The sequence below is a fragment of the Sapajus apella genome, unplaced genomic scaffold (assembly GCF_009761245.1).
Source record: "Sapajus apella isolate SASKATOON/1434 unplaced genomic scaffold, GSC_monkey_1.0 scaffold62, whole genome shotgun sequence".
Lineage (NCBI taxonomy): Eukaryota > Metazoa > Chordata > Mammalia > Primates > Cebidae > Sapajus > Sapajus apella.
In genome coordinates this window covers 20574031-20597231 of record NW_022437002.1, presented here as the reverse complement: position 1 = coordinate 20597231, position 23201 = coordinate 20574031, and the positions used below count along the sequence as shown (strand labels likewise).

The following is a 23201-nucleotide window of genomic DNA, read 5'->3' as shown; positions in this document are numbered from 1 at the left end:
TTTTTACTCGAATTCACCATTAATCCTTGGTCTTGTTTCTTCTCCCTGTCTAGAGTGTTTGTATGACAGAATAGCACAAGAAACTGTGGATGAAACTGAAATTGCACAGAGACTCTCCAAAGTCAACAAGTACATCTGTGAAAAAATCATGGATATCAATAAATCCTGTAAAAATGAAGAACGAAGGGAAGCAAAATACAATTTGCAATAAACTTTGGATTTTTCATAAAGCTTTCGTGTTTTCCTTGTGTGGCATGTGATTTGCGAGCGACAGTGCCGTCCAAATCAGACCCCACCATGCGTGGTGGTGTGTGGGCAGGGATCCAGTCGGGTTCTGGGGTCAGCGGCTTGTTCTGAGTGTGAACACTCCAAAGAAGACAGATGGCTTTGCTGAGACTCAGGAGCAGCCTGGCACCAGTGTCCTTCTGGGAATGGGGAAAACACTCTTCTTGGAGGGGAATAAGCTCTGAGTTGCCTGTCACTTGACTGGGATTTGAATGGATATTTTCACCATCCAAGGACTTCTCTGTTCCTCTATTTTGTTCTATAATAAAGTTTCATTAATTCTTTGATGTAGACAATCTTTATCCTCATTTATTTAGCATGTTGCATATACAGTGGAGGTGACTGGTGTGTTGTACAGCCTGGCATGTAGACAGTTTTTATCCTTATTTAATATATTGCGTGTACACTGGAGGTGATCAGTGAATTGGGCAGCCTGGCATGCCCTTCCTTTCAGGGGTGGAATATTTGGCTGAAGGAGAGAGAATTCCTAAGAGATGTGGTTGCTCTCTACAGATCTGAAGGGCTATCTCAAAAGCAGATTACTTTGACTTCAAAGGCCAGATCTTAGACCAATCATGCTTCTCACTCAAGGTGATCTGAGATTCAGCTTCCGTAATAATTTGAATCAGTCTTTGTAAAGGAGTGATAATGTTAGATGGGTATAGGGTTAGATTCAGGAAGTAGGGGCAATGTTACCTGCTATCAGTTCTTTCATCCTATCTTGTATCTCAAATGTTCTTTCAAGTTACATAATTTCTATCTCATTCTTTATCAGTTATGAGTCTCTAAGGTGCCTGGCACACATTTTGGCAAACCACGTTAGAACTTCCTGTTGATTTGCACTTTGCTTTCTCTAACGCCTGTGAAGTATGCATGGCATATTAGAAAGGGTAACGACTTTGGGCCAGTGTGTCTAGATTCCAAGCCTGGCTCCCGTGCCTGCTTTGGGCTTAACCTGTTCTCTCTTGAGTTTCCATTTTCTATTTCCCAAAAAGGAGATAATACCTACCTTTCGGAGGTGCTGAAAGGATTAGAGATAACCTAAGTGTTCAATAACTAAGTGTTCAATAAATGTTGGCAACTGTTATTGTCTTTATTTCTGATTATTGGCTGTTAGTCATTGCTTAGAAAACTGGCCTCTGGTTTCGCTAATGGTTCATCCATTAATTGGTAGTCTGTAACCAAAAGCTCAGGGTCACTGGAGTAAGTAGGAGAGGTGGGTGCCATTTTGAGAACTTTTATTTTAATTGACTTCTTTTTAGTTAACTTATTCTCAGAGTTCTTATCCATATAAAGAGGAAAATAATGCCTGCGTCATAGGCCATGTGGATAACTTAATATTAATAAACAATATGCGTCAAGACTTAGTGTTTAACATAGTATTTCACTCATTGCACTAGGTAAGTAAAGTTTGTAACAGTAGATAGATGTTCAATAAATATTTGTTAAGATATATTCATTTCAGGACATGGGGAAGGTCAGGCATCTGTTGTGTGGAATGCATGAGAGGCTGGAAAAAAGTTTGCATCATTGTTGAGCTCATCCCCTTTTGGGCTCTGCATTTTTCCTTAAAGACTAATAAAATCTGGTGCCTGCTTTGCAAGTGCTTTTAGGTTAGTTGGGGAGACAGTTGTTAGTAGGGGAAATAACTACAATGAAAATGCTCTGATATAGTTGAAAGTGCTTTGTGTGATGTTCGATGCATATGTTGAGGAGAACAGGGCACTTAAAGATTGTGGGATCTGGGTTTAAATCCTGTCTCTGCCACTTCCAGGCAGGTCACTTGACCTCGGGGCCTTGTTTCTTCTAGTATGGAGAGAATGACCCCTAATTTAGGGTTGCTGTGGAGAGCAATCTAGATATCTGGAAAAAGGCCCCTAAATCACAAAGACCCTTGCAGAAGTTTGTTATTATCCTTAGCATAGAAGGCAGAATGAAATCAGAAGTAGATGCAACAAGGAACCACGCTTATAAGAGCCAATTCTGATGTAATGAGGAGGTTTCACACACTAGACTGAGATGGTTTGGCCTCTGTTATGTACTTGGTGCCCTATTATTGTAATATGAGGGCTGCACCATCATTCTTAAACCCATATAAATGAGGTAATGGGCTTGGGCTTGAAAAAGGTTAAATAATTTCTTTCTCAAGGTCCTGGAGCTGTCAGCAGTGGAGTTGGATCAGAATTCAGTTCTGTGAAAAACCTGCCCTTTTACCTCTTCCCTAAAATATGAGTGGAAAATTATGATCTAGGCTGAGAATCTAGTCACATAATCTCAGTATATGTTTAGGGCAAACCCAACCTAAGTGTTAGTCAATGGAAATCAGTCTTATTAATTTAGGCCACTTAGAGGGACTGGGAATGATAGTACTGCTTATAAACATCCACAGTTTTATCACATTCAAATACATATACAAAACTCAAATTCATTTTGTTTGGTAGAGTGTTTCCCAAACTTGCACAATCTTAAGAATTGACGGAGGTGCTTAAAACGCAGATTTCCTATGCTTTGGCTTGGAGAGCCTGATTCGGTAGGTCTGGGATAAGTTTGGGAACATGTATTTTAACACAGATGTCACTTTTGAAGAGTACCAGTTAAAAGTCATTGGAAGACCTTCATTAAAATGAAGGAATAAGAGTGTTCCCTATGTTTAAAAAAAAGGAGGGGGGCAAACAAACTGAGGGTCTTTCAAATGTGCCTGAGGATATTCCAAACTGAGAATAAATTTCTTAAGTAACTGAGACTCTGACCTAACAGCTATTTAGAATTCCTCTTCATGGCTACCAAATGCTGGTCAGCTGGACACAATGCAGAAGGTGACTTTCTGTCTAGGCTGAAGTGGTTTTTCCCTCACTTGTACACTTAGAGTCTTTGGATTCCTGTGCCAGGCCAGTGAGTTGTATAGGAGAGGACTGTCAATACTGAATTGGCAGGACCTGAATCAGTGAGATTTGGGCACTGTCTTCAGAAGCCCTGGCAACAAGTTTTCTGATACCAGATGAAACAGAAAGATGGGGCTTGGCTTTATTTCCTTGCTTAGGAAAGTATACTGGTGACTTTTAGGTGCTTGTATGCTTCCTGTAGGCATTTCTAACTTGCAATTTTTTTTGTAATTATAGAGAAAAACTATAGAAATTATTGACAAAAATAGGAAATATTCTCCAAACTGCACTACTGACAGCACGCTAATGTATCTTATGTAGTCTTTTTTCAAGGGTGAAAATACATATTTTCCATGCCTATGATGATAGCACACAGTGAGGTTTGTATCCTGCCCTTTGCATTTAACATGTTTCGCCATTGCTCCATAAAATTCATAACTATCAGTTCTGACATCCATAAAGTGGACCGACATAAAGCTGCAATTGAGTAACCACCTGGTCAGCTTCCCAAGCCCTAACCCACAGATCTGGGATTTGTGAAAGACCTGGCTGCACACTTTTCATCATGCACAGGGATAAAGCGAGCTAGTTAGGAGGCAGATGCATGCGAGTTTAGTTCCCAATTCTAGCACTTACCACTTCACTGAGGCAAGTTACTTGTATTTCTTAACACCAGCTTCTTCATCTGCAAAATGGAGGACATAAGTTCTAGTTATGGGGTTATTAGGAGTAATGAGAATGTAATTAATGTGCCCCAGCAAGAGAGGGGCTAAATAGCCATCAGTGTTAATGTTGGGATTCCTCTCCTCCCTTCTCTCCCTGCACCTGTTCATTCCTCACTGAAGTGTGCTCCTCCTAACCTGCGGACCCCGTATGCAGTGACCTTGGCTTTCATACCCACTTTTGGCTCTCTGGACATCTTCTGCTTAACCCATGGTTCTCAGTGCATGGGGGCTTTCCCCTGTGCATGCTGACTAGCTCACTCCTCGGCTTCCTGCTCCCCTCTCCCACCTCAGCCCCTCCCCACTGCCACACAAGTGGCCCTTGGATTTTTAGACTTTATAAATTAAACGCAGATGAAGATTTTTCTGTTTCACAGTGTTTTCTCTTTGTATTTTCCTTTGTTTTCTGAGAGTGGCTGTACCTGGGTCAAAAGGAATGACATTTCATCACTCTTGATACATATAATGGGTGTGACAGCTTTTTAAATTATTTTGCCAACTTAATAGGTGAAAAATAGCACCTTCTTGTATTTTCTTTATAGCCAAGACTGCATATCACTCCAGAGTCTGTCTACTTCTGTATAGAAAAAGAAAACTTCTTTAAAACCTTTAAGCAGTTCCAGCAGAATCCATTTCATTTTCCATGTTTAGTTTTCTCATGGACCAATGTGTTTACCTCGGGCATATAATTTTTGCTTATATATCTGCAAATAGACAAACCAATAGATATTTTCACTTCTTTTGAAGAGATTGATCTCTTTCTGCCAGGCAGCTTCATAGGCTCATGAATGTAAGGATCAAAGATGAACTTTGAGGTTCTCCACCCAAATCTCCTCCCCATTGTAAGCAAATGCCTTTCTAGACCATGCTTGACACCTGCAAGCACAAGGAATTGATGTTCCTACCCAAGAGCCCATCCAGTTCTTGCCATCAATAAAATATTCTTCCTTTGAGCTAAAAATCGACATCCCTGAGACTTCCAAAGCCATTCAAATTCTTCCCTTTCAAGCCACACAGAATGTTTCCACTCATAGCCCTTTGTAGAGTTGAAGGTGGCTGTCATTTCTCCTTACGAACCAATAAGTAGCTTCAATTCTGTTTCACCATTTCTCTAGTGCAGAAGGCTACATGGGAAAGAATGGGGAGCCTGGATTTAGACAGCCATGTGTTCAAATCCTGTTTCTTCCACTTGAACAAATTATTAACCTTTCTTAGCTTCAGTTTTCTCATTTTAACAACGGGAATAGTAATATCTATCTCACAGGATTGCGTTAAGAGTTAAGTAAGATAATGTGAGTAAAATATTCTAGGCATCTCTTAGTTCCCTAATCCTGAGAACTCTGACCATCCTGGTTGCTCTTTTATGGATGTGCCCCTGTAGATGGGACTCAGGACTGGACCTGGTGCTCCAGGAGGAGTCTGACCAGCAAGATGTCACTTCTTACTCTTAGACTTGGAATTAGCATCTTTAGCAATAGAATTGTCTCATACTGAGCCAGTAAGGCTCAGTTAGGTAATATTGAGAGTATGTGGTGGGGGAAATGTTACCAGTGCCCTATTCTCTCTTTTTGGCTAACACGATACTTGTGCCTTTATTTACTGTATTATGGGGAAACTATCAATTTTGGAGCCAGAGAGACTGACACTGAATTGAAACCCTGCCTTCACTATTTATTAGATTAGAGGAAATTGGACAAGTTTCTTAAAGTCTCCCAGCTCCAGCCACCCTGCTCATTAGGGAGTTGTTGGGTAATCATACTGACCTGCCACCGTGCCACACCTACAGTCCCCACGGGACCCCAGTTCCAGCCTTCAGTAAATGTGAAACCTTTTTATTCTTTTTTTCCCTCTCCTTTTTTATCCTAAAGCTCTTTAGTCATCCCCACCCTTTAATTGTGTAAACTTTTCAAGTATATTTCTTAAATGAAATTCAGGACTTTGCATTCATCCCTGTTCCATTTCATCTTATTGGTTTTAGCCCAACATTTCAGCTGGTCAAGATCTTATTTACAGGTTGTGTTTAAAATACAAAAGAAAACTTGAAGGAACCCAAAGCCTAAAAAGAAAACCCAGCCATCATTCCAAGAGTCAAGCCTAACTGCACCTTAATTTCTGAGAGTCCCTTCCTTCTGTCTGTCCATGGGCAGCACCTCTTTGTTCATGGCGGCTGCTGTTAGCCAGCCTCCTGTGCCACATCTGCACCCTGCCTTGTTCATTTGCCATCGTATGGCAAAAATTTCTTCCTCTGTTGCCTGACCTTCATAGCTATCATCTTAATACCCTATAAGCATTGGGTCATGATTAACTTCTCTCTTCATTGTATGTTTTGTTGCCTTTAGTTACTTCCTCTTACAGATAATGCCACCATGGTCATTTATGATTGTTTTCTTATATTGATTTATTTATTAAATTCCCAGAAGTGAGCTAATAGGTTAAAGGGCAAGAACATTTGTATAGTCCTTTTCATGTGTTGTTAGTGCTTTCCAAAGAATTAAGCCATATCTTAAGCAGTATAGACATACCTGTGCCATTTTCCCACAACTTCACCAGCACTTGGAATTTTTAAAGGTTGACAAAGTAGTTTTCTATCCAGATGTACATTTTCAGCTGATTCCTCTTTGCATTACTTACGCATACCTTTGTGTATCTGAGTGATCCTTTTGGAGTTTTATTCTATTATATATCATCCCTTCAAGTTTTATCGTATATAAATATGATCTTTCATATATTTACAAAGTTATTGATAATAAAATGTTTAGTTCTATAAAGAAGAGAGCCATGTGATCCTCCACTAGAAATCCACCTTCTTCGCACTAATTAGCATTTTCTGAGCTGGATTATTCTAGTAGCTAGGACTCCTCCACCTCGTTGTGGTCAGGGAAGTGCTCTGAGATGCGACATTTGAGCTGACACCTGAAGGATGTGAATAACTATGAGATCATTTGTCTTCCCATCCATCCCTCCATCCATTCATCTTGACATGCTGAATATCTAGGTTGTGGCCAGCACCCTGTCAGGCATTGCTGATCCGATGAGACCAGAGAGTCATACCTCCAATGTGGTTCCAAACCCTCTCCCATTTTCACCATACCAAAATGTGCTCTTTCAGCCACATCTGATCTAGTACCCAAAGATTTTTTATAGTTTCTGTTTCGCTATCTAATGGAGGAGAGAGATTCAGTATTCTAGCTTCACCACCATTTGCATCCAGAAGTTCCCCCATGAGTCATTATGGAATTTTTCCAGTCGTTCAACAAATATTGACAGCCTGTTAGGTGTCAGTCACTGGTCTAAATGCCTGAGATGTGTCTGTGAAGAAAAACAGATCCTGCTGGGTGTGTTGCTTCACACCTCTAGTTCCAGCATTTTGGGAGGCTGAGGGGTTGGATCACTTGAGCTCAGGAGTTCAAGACCGGCCTGGGCAACATGTCAAAACCCTGTCTCTACAAAAAGTACAAAAATTAGCCAGGTATGGTGGTGTGTGCTTGTAGTCCCAGCCACTTGGGGGACTGAAGTGGGAGGATCACTTGAGCTTGGGAAGCAAAGGTTGCAGTGAACCAAGATTGCACCACTGCACTTCAGCCTGAGTGAGACCCTGTCTTAAGAAAAAAAAAAAAAAAAAAAAAAAGGAAAATAAAGATCCTCCCTCATGGAACTCTCAATCTAGTGAGGGCAGAATGGAATGGGTAGGAAGAAAATAAACATCATAAATAAGAAAACTGTCGAAGAAGGTGATAAGTGCCATGAAAAGAAGGAAAAAGTGGAGCAGGGTGAGGCCGACTGCAAGTGTGCAGAGGAGGGAGGGGAGCAGTTGCATTATTAATGGGGTGCCCAGAGTAGGCTTCCTTGGGAAGGTGAGATGTGAGCAAAGACCCAAAGGAGGTGGAAGAGTCAGCATGGGGTAGGAGCCCAGCCCAGGACCCCTGCACGCGAACTGGAGGTCTGCACATAGCACGGGAGGTGTGGGATATTAAATATGCCTCATCTACTTGGCACCTCAGTTTTACTCCAAGATTTTGGGGGTGGGGAGTGGAAGGAAAAAGGAAGGGTTAACTTTCATTGGTATTTTAAAGCATTTTATCTAACAACAAACAAGGCTAGGTTATAGCATATAGAAGAAGCATTTTCGTGAAAATGAAACAGGAGACTTCAAAAAATTTGACACTCAAAGGAGGTGTGTCATTGCTCTTGCCTATATCCATCCCCCCACCCCAGGTCCCTGAAGAGGACCCTCCTAGGGTCCTCTGAGGAAAAGTCTACTGAGTCCTGACTATGGACAGACTGTGGGCTCTGAGTCAAGCTTTCCTAGGTTTGAATCTAGGCCTCATCTCTTTCTAGGTGAGTCACACTTCCCTGAGCCTCCTTTTCCTCATCAGAAAAATAAGGATAGTAATTCTCACCCTGCGTTACTGTTAGGGAAACAAGGTGAAGCGTACTATTATAGAAAGCTCTGGCACAAATGCTGGCCTGAGGAGGTGCTCTGCTACAGGCACCCTGACTCCATGCCAAACTGCCTTCCTTCCATGAGCCCGTCCTTTCGTCAGACAGGATGATATCTGGGAAGTCAACCCTGGGCAGACTAACTCTGCAATCTTGGGCAAGTGACGCCATTCTCTTAGCCTGGGTTTCCCTCTTCTGCAGTAGGGTTTCAGTGATGCTTCATTGGAGTATTTGCTCTGAGGATTCATGAAATACCTAGTAACAGGTATGTGACCTAGCCCGAGAAAGGTCCTGACCAGATCCATGTTCTGCTGCTGGTATAGTACCTCAGGTCCCTGGTAGGGTACACCTGTCCTCTCCCCCACAGGGGCAGTCTCAACACTGCACCTTAAAATTTAAAGAACTGGCTTTATCTAATGAGGTATTATCTGCTCTGTAGGGTACTGGTGCTCATTCCGTCTCTTCCAACTGAACTGCTAACCTGTGTCTTAACCCAGGGGTTTCTGAAAATACAGCAAAAGGGGTGCTTCCACCATGGTTGGCTTAGGTCCAGCCAACCACGTGCCCAGTAAATACCTACTGAATAAATGAATGGCTATATTATTATCGTGTTGACTAATAATATAAAAGACTTTCACATCTATTATCTCACGAGGAATCATATGATCAAAATCTGGTCAATAATCAGATTTATTGACCAGTACCTATACTGAGTCGACAGTTTTCTCTCTCTGTTTCTCTTTTGTGAATCATATGATTCCTCATAGCAATTCTATTATGAGTCTTTATTTTGAAGATAAGAAAACTTAAGGCTTGAGTGAGGGGTAACGTGAATTCCCTAAGGAACATTGTCTTGGGTGAAACCAGTCCCCCGAGTTAAAATTTGTTGCCTTTTTCTCTATAACCCTGGTTCTAAAATTTTAGCCTGCGTCAGAATCACCTGGAGGGCTTGTTAAAACACAAATTGCAGGTCCCACCCCAGAACGTCTGATTGAGCAAGTACAGTGCGAGGCTCACAAATTTACATTTCTAACAAGTTCCCAGGTGATGCTGATGCTGCTGGTCTGGGACCCACACTTTGAGAACCACTGTTCTAACCAATGCTACTTTTCTATATTATAATCAAGACAAGTGGCATGTAATTACATCTTGATGAATTCGAACAAATGGACCATGACTAGCAGAAGCTGAGGGTGTATGGACAGAAAGTGGGACAGGGTACCTGGGCCTCAAAGCCAACCTTGAAGCCAAATGCTGTATGACTTTGAAGGTGAGTCCTACCACTATGGGACTCGCTTTCCCATGAGTAAAATGGGATGGCCATCCTGGTTCTGTTTGCCTCTCAAGGGCAGTGGTAGATTGAGTGAGATCGTGGAGAGGATCTATTTCAAGTAAACTTTAAAATCCCAGGAATCAATAGGATGACCCGTTCCTATCTCAGTCATTTCTGTGCTCATTTCCAGGTATCCAGGACACGATAGAGAAAAAGGGGAACCCAGAGCTCCAATCCCTTCCTATTCACCAACGCCTACCCCCACCACCACAAATAAACAAACAATAACCAGATTTATTGACCAGTACTTATGCTGAGTCATCAGTTTTCTCTCTGCTTCTCTGTCAGTTTTCTCACTCTATCTGAATCATTTCTCTCTGTTCTTCTTATATGAATTATCTGAATAATTCACAAACTGTATCATAATTCCATTCCCCATCCACGTCAGCCTCTTGGTTTCTGTTTTGTTCACTGCTGCATTCCCAGAACCTGGCATATAGTACACTCATTAAAAAGTTATTGAATGAATAAATGACAAAAGTCAAAGACTTATTAGGAGACTGGGGCCTAGTCCAGCGAAGGACCCTACAAATGGAGGGAGAGCAGTGTGGCAGAGGCAAACCCTGGGGTCACAACAGCTCAGTCCCAGTGCTGGGAAGACAGCTCTGTCCCTGGTGAGGTCAGGCAGCCCAGGCCTTGGCCCCTGCCTACGGTCAGACCACAGGGGTTCCTTATCTGGACAGTGCTGATATGGGAAGGTAATAAATATCCATGGCCTGGGTCACACCCACACTGATTGTTCTGTGAGAAGAATCTGGGCCAGGGTCCCTCCTTATTCCTGGAATGGGCACCTACAATTTACCCAGAAATCCTTAGTGAGCCCATAGTGCCAACAGTCACATTGGACCCCATCAGCCTTGTTGCAGCAGCCGTCGGAGAATCCACACAGAAAACAAATGCCAAGGTAGCTTTCCCTGCATCACTGTCCTTGGTTCCCTGCCACTGATTCCTCAGCATTTCTCATTCGTGGCCACCTGCAGCTATGGCCAGCACTCAGCAGAAATGAGGTTTCCATGTTAAGATCATTTCTGGAGACATTAGGGTCTAAATTGCAGTGATCACGGAGGCCGTGGGGATCTCTTACACTACACCCCAACTCCAGCTCACAAAAACCGTACCCTACTCCCACCTCTGGGAAAAGAGTGACTCAATTTAAACCAATTTCTGGAATCAGCCATGCGCCCTCCTAGTTATAAATGGCCTTGCAGTATCCACGCTGTCCTGCCCCTGCAGGGCACCCTCAAGCTTTACAAGCCTTACACTTCCCCCTGGCTCCTCTGCCTCTCTACCTTCAGCTGCTTGGCCCTGCTCAGCCTGGGGCTCTATCTCATTCTTGTCCCTCTTTTAGATTAACCACGGGAGAAAAAAAACCACCTATCTTCTCTGGGCTTGAAGGCTCAGATCAAATATCATTTCTTCTAAGAGCCTGTTACCTTCTATTCCTAAAGGACTCCCTCTCTTCTCTAGTTTTCAAAAAAAAAGGACAAACTAGTTTTCCTCAATCCTTCATTCCCAACCCCTGTGCCTTAACACTCAGAGGATTGTATTGTAATGTTTATTTAGCTTCCTCTTCCCCACAAGGCTGTCAGTGAACTGCAGGCAGGACTGTGTTAATTCATCTCTATACATGTTTGAGGACCCCTACTCTGTGCTAGGTGCAAGAGATATTGTTACTGGTGATCTTTTAAAATTAACTAATATTTGTTGATCATTTATTATATGGTAGCACTGTTCACTCTTTAATTCTCATGCAACCCTGTGAAGCAGGTACTATTACCATCTGCATTTCACAAATGAGGAAACTGACTTAATGAAGTTAAGTAATTTGCCCAAGATGGCACAGCTGTGATCTGGAGGAGCCAGAATTGGCATCTAAGCCTGTGTGACTCCAATGTCTGGTGTCTTAGTGACCATGTTAGATGGTACCTTAGGTCTCTCAACATTGTCATAAGCTGTTTTTTCCATCTGCTCCATGACCAACTTCTACTCCTCCTTCCAGGAGATCTTTTGTGCTCCATCTCCTGCCTGGGTTGGTGGGACCCCTCCCCCTGCTCTGTGACACCTCTTGTGACCTCTGGCAGAGCTTCATCAAGCTGTATGATCATTCTATGTCTATCTTTCTCCCTGGACTAAGCCCTTTAAGGTAGGAACCACCCTGTGTTGATCTCTGAGTCCCCGGGGCCCAGTACAGACAGAGCCAGTACGGATGACATGGAGCTCTCCCTAGAAGCCCGGTCCCTGGTGACGAAATGCTGTGGGAAATAAACATCAAAAAAGTTACTTCTGCCTAGAGGTATAAGGCATTGAGGGAACAAGGAGCCTTACATGAGGGGGTCATGAGGCCTTCTTCTCCTGTTCTCATGGGTTGAAGTTTGATCGGCCATCATGGAATCGAGAAAGAAGGAAACTATTTGGGCATAGTTAAGTTTAAGAACTCTGACCTCTCGCCGTCAGAATATGGCTACGAGCTTCACCACGTACCAGCTCTGTGGCCTCAGGCAAGTTACTTATTTGGTTTGGGACTCAGTTTCCTCTTCCATAAAATGGAAGGCTTCAGGTTACTGTGAGCACTTAGTCAATATCTAAAATGCACTTCTAACTATACCTAGCCCACAGTAAGCACTATGTAAATGTTTATTATTATTTGAGCAACGGGCAAGAGTGTTTCAAGGTGTGAAGGTGAAGCTAGTATTGGGAGATGAGGCTGGAGAGGTGAGTAGAGGTCTGATCATGGAGGGCCTTTGTTCCAGGCTGAGCTGCTAGACTCCGAAGACCATGGACACACTGAAGGGTGGGGCTTCGTGCCTTAGAAAGACCATGCTGGCGTCAGTGTGGCAAGTGGTTTCCTGGGAGAGGGAGGAATTGAGAAGGCTATTGGGGAAATACCTCAGGTGAGAGATGATGAGGCGCAGATGCCCACCCGCCTTCCTCCTTAAGTGCTGGTGCAGCCAGGTGGGAACCTGACTGTGAGCACCACAATGCAATGGTGCAGATGGGAGGTGCCCAGGGCAGCCATGTACAGAGCAGCATCTCCTTCATGCAGCTCCTGGACCCTGGAGCCACTCAGCCCACGGAGGTGTGTCAGACACAGCATGCACCCTATGTCCAGAGGGGAGATCAAACATGTTTGGGGGAAGGGGGTGCAATTCACCGCCGGACATGTCTCTGTCAGGTCTTTCCTGAGCCACCTCCTTGATGCTGTGGAAGCAGCATGGGACGTGGAGTAATAGACTATGGGTTTCCATCTGCTCCATGACCAACTTCCACTCCTCCTTCCAGGAGATCTTTTGTGCTCCATCTCCTGCCTGGGTTGGTGGGACCCCTCCCCCTGCTCTGTGACACCTCTTGTGACCTCTGGCAGAGCCTCTTGGCTAAGTCACACAGCCTCCTGAGTCCTGAGATTTATCAGCAACAAGGAGCTGATTTATTACCTTCAGTACAAGAATCACAGTGTCAGCATTTAAGGCTGTTGCTAAAGTGCTCATCCCGTAGCAGGTATGCAGTTGGAGCTCACTAACAGGCACTGCCCTGTGAGCAATAGAAGCAGGGATCATGAGTGCTTAGTTAGGGGTGTCACACTCCACATGTGAGAGCTTTTGGGCTGGTTACTTCCTTCCCATGAGCCTCAGTTATAGAGGCTCAATTATAATGTGTGTGTAAAAGTCGCTGTTCCACAAACTCCACAAGTGATGTGCCCTGGCAGTATCCCATGATCTGGGGCAGGGTTAGGAAACCTCAGAGCCAGGTGGAGAGGTAGATTTTTACAGCCTTCCTTCTTCCCCTCCCCCACCTCTCCCTTCCATCAGGGAGCGGATTCCAGCCTCTGATACATTCTTTTCCAAAGCTAGTGGGAAGCACCTGGCCCTGGATACAAAGACTGACAGCCACTACTGAGAGGCTGCCATTGCTAGTGGAAGAAAACAACCTGGAGTTATTTTTTCCAGTGGGTCTTTAAATTGTTTTCATTTTGCTGATTTGTGCACTTTTCTGAGTTAAGGAGCTTTGGGAGGTGTTTATAGGCTATTTAAGCAGAAAGCCTCGTTGGCTCCAAACTCTTGGAGAGGAAGGGATTTAACACTGTGTAGCCCAGCCTGTTGCTGCCCTCCACAGGTCCCAGGAGGGCAGGTGGAGGCTTTGCAGGGTGGGGCTGCCCTTCAGAGAGCCCAGTCCAGTGCCAAGTAGACCCTACTGGGATTTCCAGTTTTGATCAATCAAAAGCACAGATGGAATAGAACTGTGGCCAGATTTGGAGGTAAGTTTCACTCTCCTAGGTTTTTAATTATGTTTATAAGGTGCCTTGTTTTATTTATTTCTCTTTTTCTTTCACTCTCTCATTCGTTTTGAGTGAGAAGGGTGGCCAACAGGAACAGGCCGATGCTTTCCCCACACCCTTTCCCCAGCATAGAATCAGGAAATTATTCAGTTAGCCTTGTTGAACTCCAGTCTGTCAGAAGCTACAGCAAATAATTCATGCATTTAATCATAACAAGAGTATTTGGGAGTTGGCATTATAGTCTATATTTCTCCTGATGAAGATACCATAGCCCAGAGAGGTTGATTATTTGCTCAGTGTCACACAGCTAAAAAGGGAGAGGGTCAAGATTCAAAGGCAAGTCCTTCTGAGACCAATGTTTCAATGCCTCTAGTAATCACCAATGACAGAGCCAGCTGGGTGCTAGGCCCTGTGCTATATGACAAAGAGAAGTGTTTCTCTTCCCCTGGTTGGATTCTGGACATTTCAAGATTCACCTTGAATGCTCCTTCCCTTGTAAAGCAAAGCGGGATGGTAGTAAAAGAGGAAAAGTGGAAGCAGATGCCCACCAACAGGATAATTCCCTGAATGCATGCACACACAAACACACACACACACACACACACACACACACACACACACACATTGACTTTTGTTACAGAGTCAAATGTCATCAGCAAAAAAATAAATAAAATGAACTAGTGGTGTACATATCCACATAAATAAATCCGAAAATCATAATGTAAAAAAGCAAGTGGCAGAGTGAAACAGAGTCTGTGACTATGCATGTAAGATTTTAAATGTGCAAAACCTATTATGGATTGTTTATAGACATATGCATGCACAGAGTATTAACACTCAGGCAGGAAGGACACATGCCAGCTTTGGGATAGTCCTTATCAGGAGTGGTGTGGGGAAGGGTGCAAAAGAGGCTTCAGTAATGTTTCAATTGTTTCAGACAAATAAACCAAAAAAAGACCAGAAGAAAAAAGACAAAAAGCAAAACGGTCCTGAGTTATTCTGCCTGGGAGGGTACCAGGTGTGTGGGGTTTGTGGCACTACACTGCTTTGTCTGCACCTACTCTTCTGTATAGCTGAAATACAGACGTGGCCTGAAGCTGAAAGTCAGAAGGAGGTCACTGTTCACTCCTCCCTCACAGGCTCTTGAGAAGATTAAATCAGGGATCAGTTGGAGGCACTTTTTGACTGTAAAATATCATAGGAATGTGCATTGGTGCTACGCACTTCTGTGCCCCTTCTTACCTTTCTTCCTGACTAGACTGTGACTTTTTTTTGAAGGCAGGGACAGTTTCAAATTCATCCCTTGACCCCAGCCCAAGCTCAGGAAATGCCAGCTCTAGGCCAGAACCCCAGAGCTAGCAAGAGTTACTCTCAGTATCTTCGCCCGCCCCTCCCGCTGGCCTGGGACTGACCCACTGCCTTGATCCTGAGGACTGTTTGAATTAAGGAGAAACAGCTTATCTCAGGTTCCCACCCCTTGTGGACACTTAAAATTGATTGCTCACGTACTTACAAAGGTCAAGAAGAAGCCTATTCCTTTGGCCCTCCCAGTCTCTTCCCTGTGGCTGGTAGGCAAGCCACACTCTTGAGCTGGGTGGATGGGGGCAGGGGCAAATACAGTGTAAGTCACCTAACTGGTCGGTAAACTCCCTGAACTGAGTGCCCACAAAGCCTTTACTTGATCTTTCTTTGGCTCTCTGATATCGTTGTCATCATTCCCATTATGAAGATGTGGATGCTGAGGCTAGTGGGGTAATAATGGGCAGACCCAGGATTCAAATCCAAGTCTGCTGGATTCCCAAACTTCATGGTCTGGGAAGTCAGAGAGTCCCCCCTCCTCACCCGCAAGAAACCATGTGTGGTAACACGACGCATTTCCCTCCTCGTAATCCAATCCGTGCAGGGGCTGAAGTAGGATAATCACGTTTCAGAGCCAGCCAGAGTGGCTGCCACTCCAGGCTGCCTTTGTATTTTAAATATGTAGTCTCTAATTAGAGTTTGCTTTAATTGCAAGATTTCCATATGCCCCGTGACTGCTGTGCACTCTATCTGGGAATAAACATGTCCGTCAAGTAAGAAGCAAATCATGGCGGTTGCCTTGGCCCTGTTATCCCGTTGGCTTGCTCCACTGCATTTCCTCAAGGGATGTAGCTCAACCTTCCCCTGTGAAAGTGCTCTGGGGCCCACGTTTTAATCAAAAGCATACCTGCCTCTCGGAAAAACAGTAGAGGCACAGCTCAAAAGTGATTAAATTTAATAACCAAAAGACCAGAAAAGTCTGCTTGGCGATGCATAATTTCACCAGATATTTATTTATTTCATCATGTGGCCATATTCTATATGCTATATTTATTTAAAATGCAATTTATTTTAACAGCAGCAATAAAGGAAACACACATCGTTTTTTTCCCTCCCCACTGTGTTAAAGGCATTTGTGGTTATTAAATTACTCTTGAGTAGAGGAGTGCCTGTCTCCAAATTGACTCTGAAGTATTTTAATAAAATGATCTCAAGTGTTTATTCACTCAGCAAATACTCACCTGAAGCCATTGTGGGCCGGGTGCTGCACTAGCACCAGGATAATGAGGTAGAGCAGAGAAAGTCCCTCCCTCTTGCCTCCCAGGAGCTCATGGGCACTTGGCAGGGGGAAATCACAGATGCATCCCAAGGCATAGCACAGGGCCTGGCACCCAGGGACTAGTCAAGCAGGTTTTGTTCAATAAATGAGTGAATGAATGAATGAAGGGATGGGTGTTACAGGGCTGGTATTGAAGCTATGTGGGGCACTCAGGGACATCAAGAAGGACTGATTGGTTCTCCTTGAGTGTCCCAGGGGAGGCAACTACTGAGCTGAATCTCAGATGAGAGCTGGGCCCGAGGAGGGGTGTGAGGTGGTATTACAGGCAGAGGGAGCAGTATGAGGCAAGGTCTGTGCTCATCGTGTCCTCTCCCTGCAGCAATCCTAAGGCTGCCCCCACTTCCCTCAGTTCATTGTTCACGTCTTCCTCTTCAGAAAGGCTGTCCTTGTCCACATTGTCTGAACCAGCGCCCACCCCACCTCACGGTATTCTCTTGTCCTTTTCCTCTGCTTTATTTGTTTTATTTGCCTCTCAACCTGGTGTGTTTACTTGAATATTGTCTCATCCCGTCTTCAGCTAAACTATGAGTTTCTTAAAAGAGCAATGCCTAAAAAAGTGTCTAGCCTATCATAGGGCCTGAAAAGTTGAATCGATGGATGAGTGACAGAAAAATCTCAGTGTCCCTTCAGCAATATAAGAGCTTCAGTGTAGGGTCTGGAGCATGGGGTCCAAGCAGGGCCTGCTGGAGACAAGGCTGCCTGGGTGATCGGAGTCAGGGCCTGCTGGGACATGCAGGCCTCACAGGCTGGCTAAGGTACTGGACTCCACTTTGAGGTGGCAATAGGGAGTCATTGAAGAGTGTTGAGCCAGGAAGCAACATGGTCAGATTGGTGTTTCAGAAGGACCACTCCAGTGGAATCGTAGTTGATGAATGGGAAGGGGTGAGGCTGGAGTTAGGAAGAACAGAAAGGAGGGGCTTAACGATCCTGGCAAGGAATATGGAAGGCTGGAGCAAAGGCAGGGGCTGAGAGAATGAAGGGGTGGGTGGGGCCGATGAAAGTAGAATTCTACATTTGGGGCAAAACCAGCATGGTTTGCTGAATAGAGGTAGAAGGTAAGAAGAGGAAGACCCAGTGATGATTCCCCAGTTTCTGGCTTGGTTGAATGGGTGGACAGTGATATCCCTGGCTAGCAGGGGACTGGAGATTTGTCATCCCTGGGGGGCACCGTGGAGGGGCCATGGAGAAATACTTGTTCTGATAGGAATCCTTGTTCTGATAGAAATTCTTGGCTAAACATGAGTTACTTTGTTTGAAAACAACATCCAAATGTAGGTCTCATGTTTAGGGGCCCCCACTGAGCCCAATAAATGCAGTTGGCAGGATTGTCTCTCAAAGTAAGAAAGGCGATGGCCTTTCAAGTGAGGGCCTCCCAGGATCTGTCTGTCTCTACTGATTACTCATGCCAACACATCCAGCTTTTGCCCTTCATTCCCTAAAGTTCATGCTATAGTGATGGGATGAGTGAAAGATTTAAATTCAGAATACACAAGTTGTACTTCCATTATGAACAAGCCTTGGGTAGGGGCATTTGGTCTCCTTAAGCCTCAGTTTCCTCAGCTATAAAATGGGAAGAATGAAGATGTCTGTTGCTCAGTGTTGTGTCACAGATCCAGTTGTTGAAGGGATGTCAGCAAACTCAGTAAACTGAAAAGGACTATTCAGCTGAAAGATTCCAGGAAACATTATCCCAGATGAGAGGGAAAGGCAGGCAGGCCCTGGCACTAAGACTAAGTGCTACTGGCCAAGCAGAGGAGGGTGCAGCTCTGCACCCAGCCTCGCCTTAGGGACCACCTCAGAGCCTTGAAATTGGTCAGGCTGCTGTTGATGCTCTGGCCTCCTCAAATGTCCACATGATCCAGGCTCTGCAGACCCTTCCAGGGAGGGCTGAGTGCCCATACCCAGAGCACTCCCGGGGCTCATTCTCTGGAAAACTCTGCCCTCACAGAACTCTCCATACCCTTCATCCTGTGGCCCCACTGGGCCCCAGCCCCTCCTCTCCAGTGCCAGAGCTGCTCTGTGCTCCCCACTGCTGGCCCAGCACCCCCACCCCAACCCTTGCCACCACAAATGAACTTCCCCACAACCTCGGCTGCTTTACACAATGTTACTCCATAGTCCTCCTGACTGAACCTGGCTGTCCCCTAAGAATGGCTCTTCCTTCTCCCACCCTCCCCATCTCTCTCTATTCTAGTCCTGCTCCTGGGTCACTTTGCAGTCCAGGAACCATCTTTCCAGAAACTCCCTAAGTCCCGGTTGATCACTGTGTGCCTTCTCTGAGTTGCCATCAGTCAGGACACTGCTCACTTTGCTGAATGTTCTTTGTTTCCCTGTCTGTCTCATCTACCAAACCAGAACTGCTCAAGAGCAGGGACTTTGTCTTGCTCACCGTGAGTCTTGTGCCCAGCACAGAGCCCAGCATTGTGTGGCCATCAGTTGACAGTACCAAGCATCCCTGTCTAGTAGATGCTCAGCTGCCATCTCTCCAGAGTAATGGGATGCTGCAACGCTGAGAGTGGCAAGCAGTTCTGAGAAGGGGCCTGGGACACGGGCAGCACTGACTTCCCTTCAGGGTTTCCCTGGGTGGCTGCCATCTCCCTCATGGCTGCTGTCTTGGTGTCTCTCATGTGCACTCCTGTTTTAACCCCATTCACGGGGGCCACAGTCATGTAATTGGATTGAGCAGACACTGACAAGGTCAGTTTGACAATTTCATTAATCTTTTATTAAACACGAGCCCTGAGCTCCAGCCAGTCTCATCTGTGTGCCATCCCCAGAACGTGCCTGGCATATTCCCTTCTCACATGCCTTCTCCAGGCTAGGCGTGACCAACTAGTGATGCCAACAGCTACCAGATGCTTGCTGGGTGCTTCCTGGGTGCTAAGCCTGCAGCTAAGAAAGCCTCTTAACTCCTCAGACCACACCATGAGGGTAAGGAGCTGATATATACAAAGTACATAGAAGAGCGTCTGGCCTGTGTTTAGTGCTCTATGTTATTATTATCACTATTATTATTATTACTTTTAATTCACAACAACCTTGAGAGGTAAAGGCCTCATTTTGCTAAGGAGGAAACTAAATGCCAGAGAGGGACAATGATATGCTTAGGGTCCTACCCATAGGGACAGAGAGCAGCAAACAGTGGGAGGGGCAGGTTAGAAAAGGGCCAGGTCCTGAAGAGCCAGCCTCCCTCCTCCCAGGGGGGTGCTGAGGATTGGAGGGAAGGATGGATGAGTGTGACCAGCGCAGCGCCTGACCCGCAGTACCCCTCAACACAGGCTTGTGGAGCAGAAGAAGGAAGGGATACGTGTGGAAAGCCCAGGCATGATAAACTTACTTGAGAATCTCAGGAAAGGGAATGTGCTCCTTCCTGGGAGAGAATGGGGAGCCTTGAGTTGGATTGGAGCTTTTAGGATTCAGAGAGAAATGAGGAGGCAGAAGAGCAAAGAAGAGGAGGGAGTAGCACAGATAGGGCCAGAGTGAGTGTGACAGTGAGAGACGGAGGTGGTTCGGGAAAAGGGGGCTGGAGAACAAGATGGGGGCCACATCCTCAAGAGCCTTGGGGAGCTGTGGAAAGGTTTTTAGCAAGGAGAATATCGTCCAGTTTGCGTTTCAGAAAGTTCATTCTGGCTTCAGTGTGGAGGATTGGAACAGGGGGAAGCAATAAGATTGTTAGGGTGCTGCTTCTGGGGTCCAGGCAAGAGGTAATAAGGAATCTTAGAGAAATTACGGGGAAAGGGAGGGCAGGGAGGGAGTGATGGGGGTGACAGGAATGGAGGGGCAAGGGCACAGCTTGCTTTAGAGAGGGTTCCATACTCGACCCAGGCAGGCAACACTGTGCGGACCCAGCCCCTGGGATGAGCAGCAGTTGTTGCGATAAGCCCATCCATGTGCTCTCTGGGCCTGTTAATTAGTGGGGACAGACAGAACGTCAAATGAGACTTTCCTGACACAGCTGTGCCTGGTGCTTGTCTCCCTGATTGTACGCAGACAAGTCACATTTAACAGCAAAGGTTAATGGCTTCCCTGGTAAGACAAGGGAGGCTGGGACCCAAAACTCACCCAGATGGGAGCTGACAGGCGCACCCCACAAGCATGAGAGGCCATCAAAGCACTTGGCCAGTTGGCAGTAGCATCACTCAAAGCCCGAGCTAGTTGCACCTCCGATATGTAGCATTTCCTAGTGTCCCTGAACCTCAGGCTCTCCTCCTTTGCTGATCCCTGCTCCTCCATGGCCCCTCAGGAATGCAGCCCAGCATTTTTGTCCTCCAGTCAATAGACTGTGGATGCTGGCTATGGGCCAGGCTGGAGCTAGACCCTGAGACCTGGAGGAGGATCACCTGTGGTCAGGCCCCGGAGGACCTCCAGTCAGGGGTGAGCCGTAAGGGCAGACAGACAGAGAAAGACGCACAGCGCGAGGAGTAGAGCGTGTCCCAAAGAGGAGAGATGGAGAAATCTGTGTGAGAGGCTCATCAGGGGAGCCTTCCCAGGGGAGGTCACGTCTGAGCTGGATCTTAACGGATGTGCAGAAGGTCCACAGGTAGGCTGGTCGGGTGGCAAACTCCAGCCGTCTTTCAAAGAGCTGCTTTATGCCCTGATAATGCTTCTGTATCTGGTTATAAAATCTGTGATGGGGTGGGGAGAATCCAGTCTTACTCATTTATGGATCTTCCCAGCGCAGGGCCTATAGGTAAGGTATGAAAGCATGTTGAACAGGAAGGCTCCTGGGTTCCCTGCCTCCGCATTGAAAGAAAAGACAGACAGAGGGGAGCAGGGATAAAGAATGAATGGAGGTTCCCCTAGGAGGGACCCTTAAACCCAGTCTAACCAGTCTTTCTCCTGCTGGTAAACCTTCCATAATTCCCTGCTGCACGAGGACAAAGTCTGGCCTCTTAGCTCAATTGGCATGTGACCTGGCCTTTGTATCTGGCATCTGATCACCTGTGAGCCTTCTCTCTCATGCCTGCCTTCCTCCCCGCAAGCAAACCACCCCACGCTCTGGTTCCTGCATTTCTCTGGGTAGCCCCAGGCAGTTCCCACCTTCAGGCCTTTCTCTCCGCTGCCTCCTCCGCAGGGAAAGTTGGTTTCCTCTAGTGAATACGTCCTTGGCGGCATCGGCAGTACAGTAAGAAGCCCTCCCCAGGGGAACTTCAGAGCTCAGGGTGCCACAAAACCCTCAGGTAGCACCCCAGCGCACTCCCTGTTTTTATGAATGAGTGTTGGTATTTCTTCTCCCTCCAGGGCAGGGGAACCACATTTATTCACAGTTAATCTGCTGCTCATGAGAGGCCCTGTGGTGACACAGTGAAGGGTTGGTCTTTCTAGTCAGATTGCCGCTGTTGGAGACTTGATTCTTGGCTTCATCACCCAGGAGCTGTTTGACCTTGGCAGAGTTATTTAATCTCTCTGTGCCTCTGGTTCCTCACCTGTAAAGTGGGTCTATGTATAATAGGACCTATTTCATGGGGTTTTTACAGGGATTCAACTGGTTAATTATGCAAAGCTCTTAAAATAATGCCTGGCAGATAGTAAGTGCTCACTAAAGGTAGCTGTTGCTATTTAATTTGAAAAGTAAAGTGCAATGCAAGAATATTTGGGGGAATAAAAACCCAAAGTTAAAAAGAAATACTACTGCCACTCAACCATTAGATTAGCGTATGTCTTTTTGGTTTTCTATTCCGCGTGCAGGTGTGTAGTCTGTTGTATATACTCACTCACAAGATATGTACACACAAATATGACATTCTCTTTTGTAGCCGGCTTTTCTCACTTAACAACATATACAAACACTTTAGTAAACAAGTAGTATTTTTATCTGTCTTTGTAGACACAAAGCCTAGCTCAGAGCCGAGTAGAAGAGTAGGCATTTCGTTGAACCTCATGGAAGGAAAGGAAGAGGGGAGGGGCAGTGAGGCAGGCTTGGAGCTGTGCTCTAGAGAGTCACTGAGAGCGTAGTCGCCGTCACTCCTGAGGGAAACCTTGTCCAAGTAAGAGCCCTTCCTTTTAGTGATAGAGACCCAGAGGCCAGAGAGGAGAAGGGGCTTCCATAAGGCCACTCCGTCAGTCAGTAAAAAGGAGATTGGAGTCGCGCCAGGCCTGTGTCTTTGTCCTCAGGCAACATGTGGCCATCCTTTCCTTCTGCCCTGCCAACTTTCTCACCCTGGTCGTGCCTGGCTTTGCAGCCTCCCCGGGACTGAGTTTGCAGGAAAGGCTGGAACAGCCATACCCTGATTGGGTCCCGGACAGGGAGGCCAAGGGAGGCAGAGGAGGTGGCCAGTGGGGAAAAGTCACTGGTGCCAGAAAGACTTATTTTCTGCATCACACATAGTGGCAGGTGACCTCTCAGAGGCTATTGTATTTTGGAAGCTTTTCTGGAAAGGGAATGCACTTTAGGCTCAGCCCTTCCAATCTGTCCCACACTTGGTAGCCTAGATAATCCCTTGAAAACAAGGCTCTAAGCATGACCTCCCTGCCTAGAAGTTATCAGTGGGCCCCATTGCTGGCAGAATGAGGTGTTTTAGAGCAGGGATCTTCTCCAGGGCCCTCCCTAGAAACACTCCCCACCATGGCGCTGCCTGTCATCCCGCTTTTCCTCTTACTGTGCCTCTGGGCCTTTCAATATGGTGCC

General features: G+C 45.8%; 2 protein-coding genes across 5 annotated transcripts in view; both read left to right on the top strand.

Moving 5' to 3' along the window:
- The window catches only part of BEND5 (BEN domain containing 5), a 48268-nt gene extending 47696 nt beyond the window's left edge, over positions 1–572 (top strand). For both annotated transcript variants that reach the window (XM_032247525.1, XM_032247526.1), the window contains exon 6: positions 54–572. In XM_032247525.1, coding sequence (XP_032103416.1) covers positions 54–211 — 158 coding nt within the window. In that variant the 3' untranslated portion in view covers positions 212–572. The remainder of the gene's footprint in view (positions 1–53) is intronic.
- Positions 1–23201, top strand: part of AGBL4 (ATP/GTP binding protein like 4) — a 545910-nt gene that overhangs the window by 315138 nt on the left and 207571 nt on the right. The window lies entirely within an intron of this gene.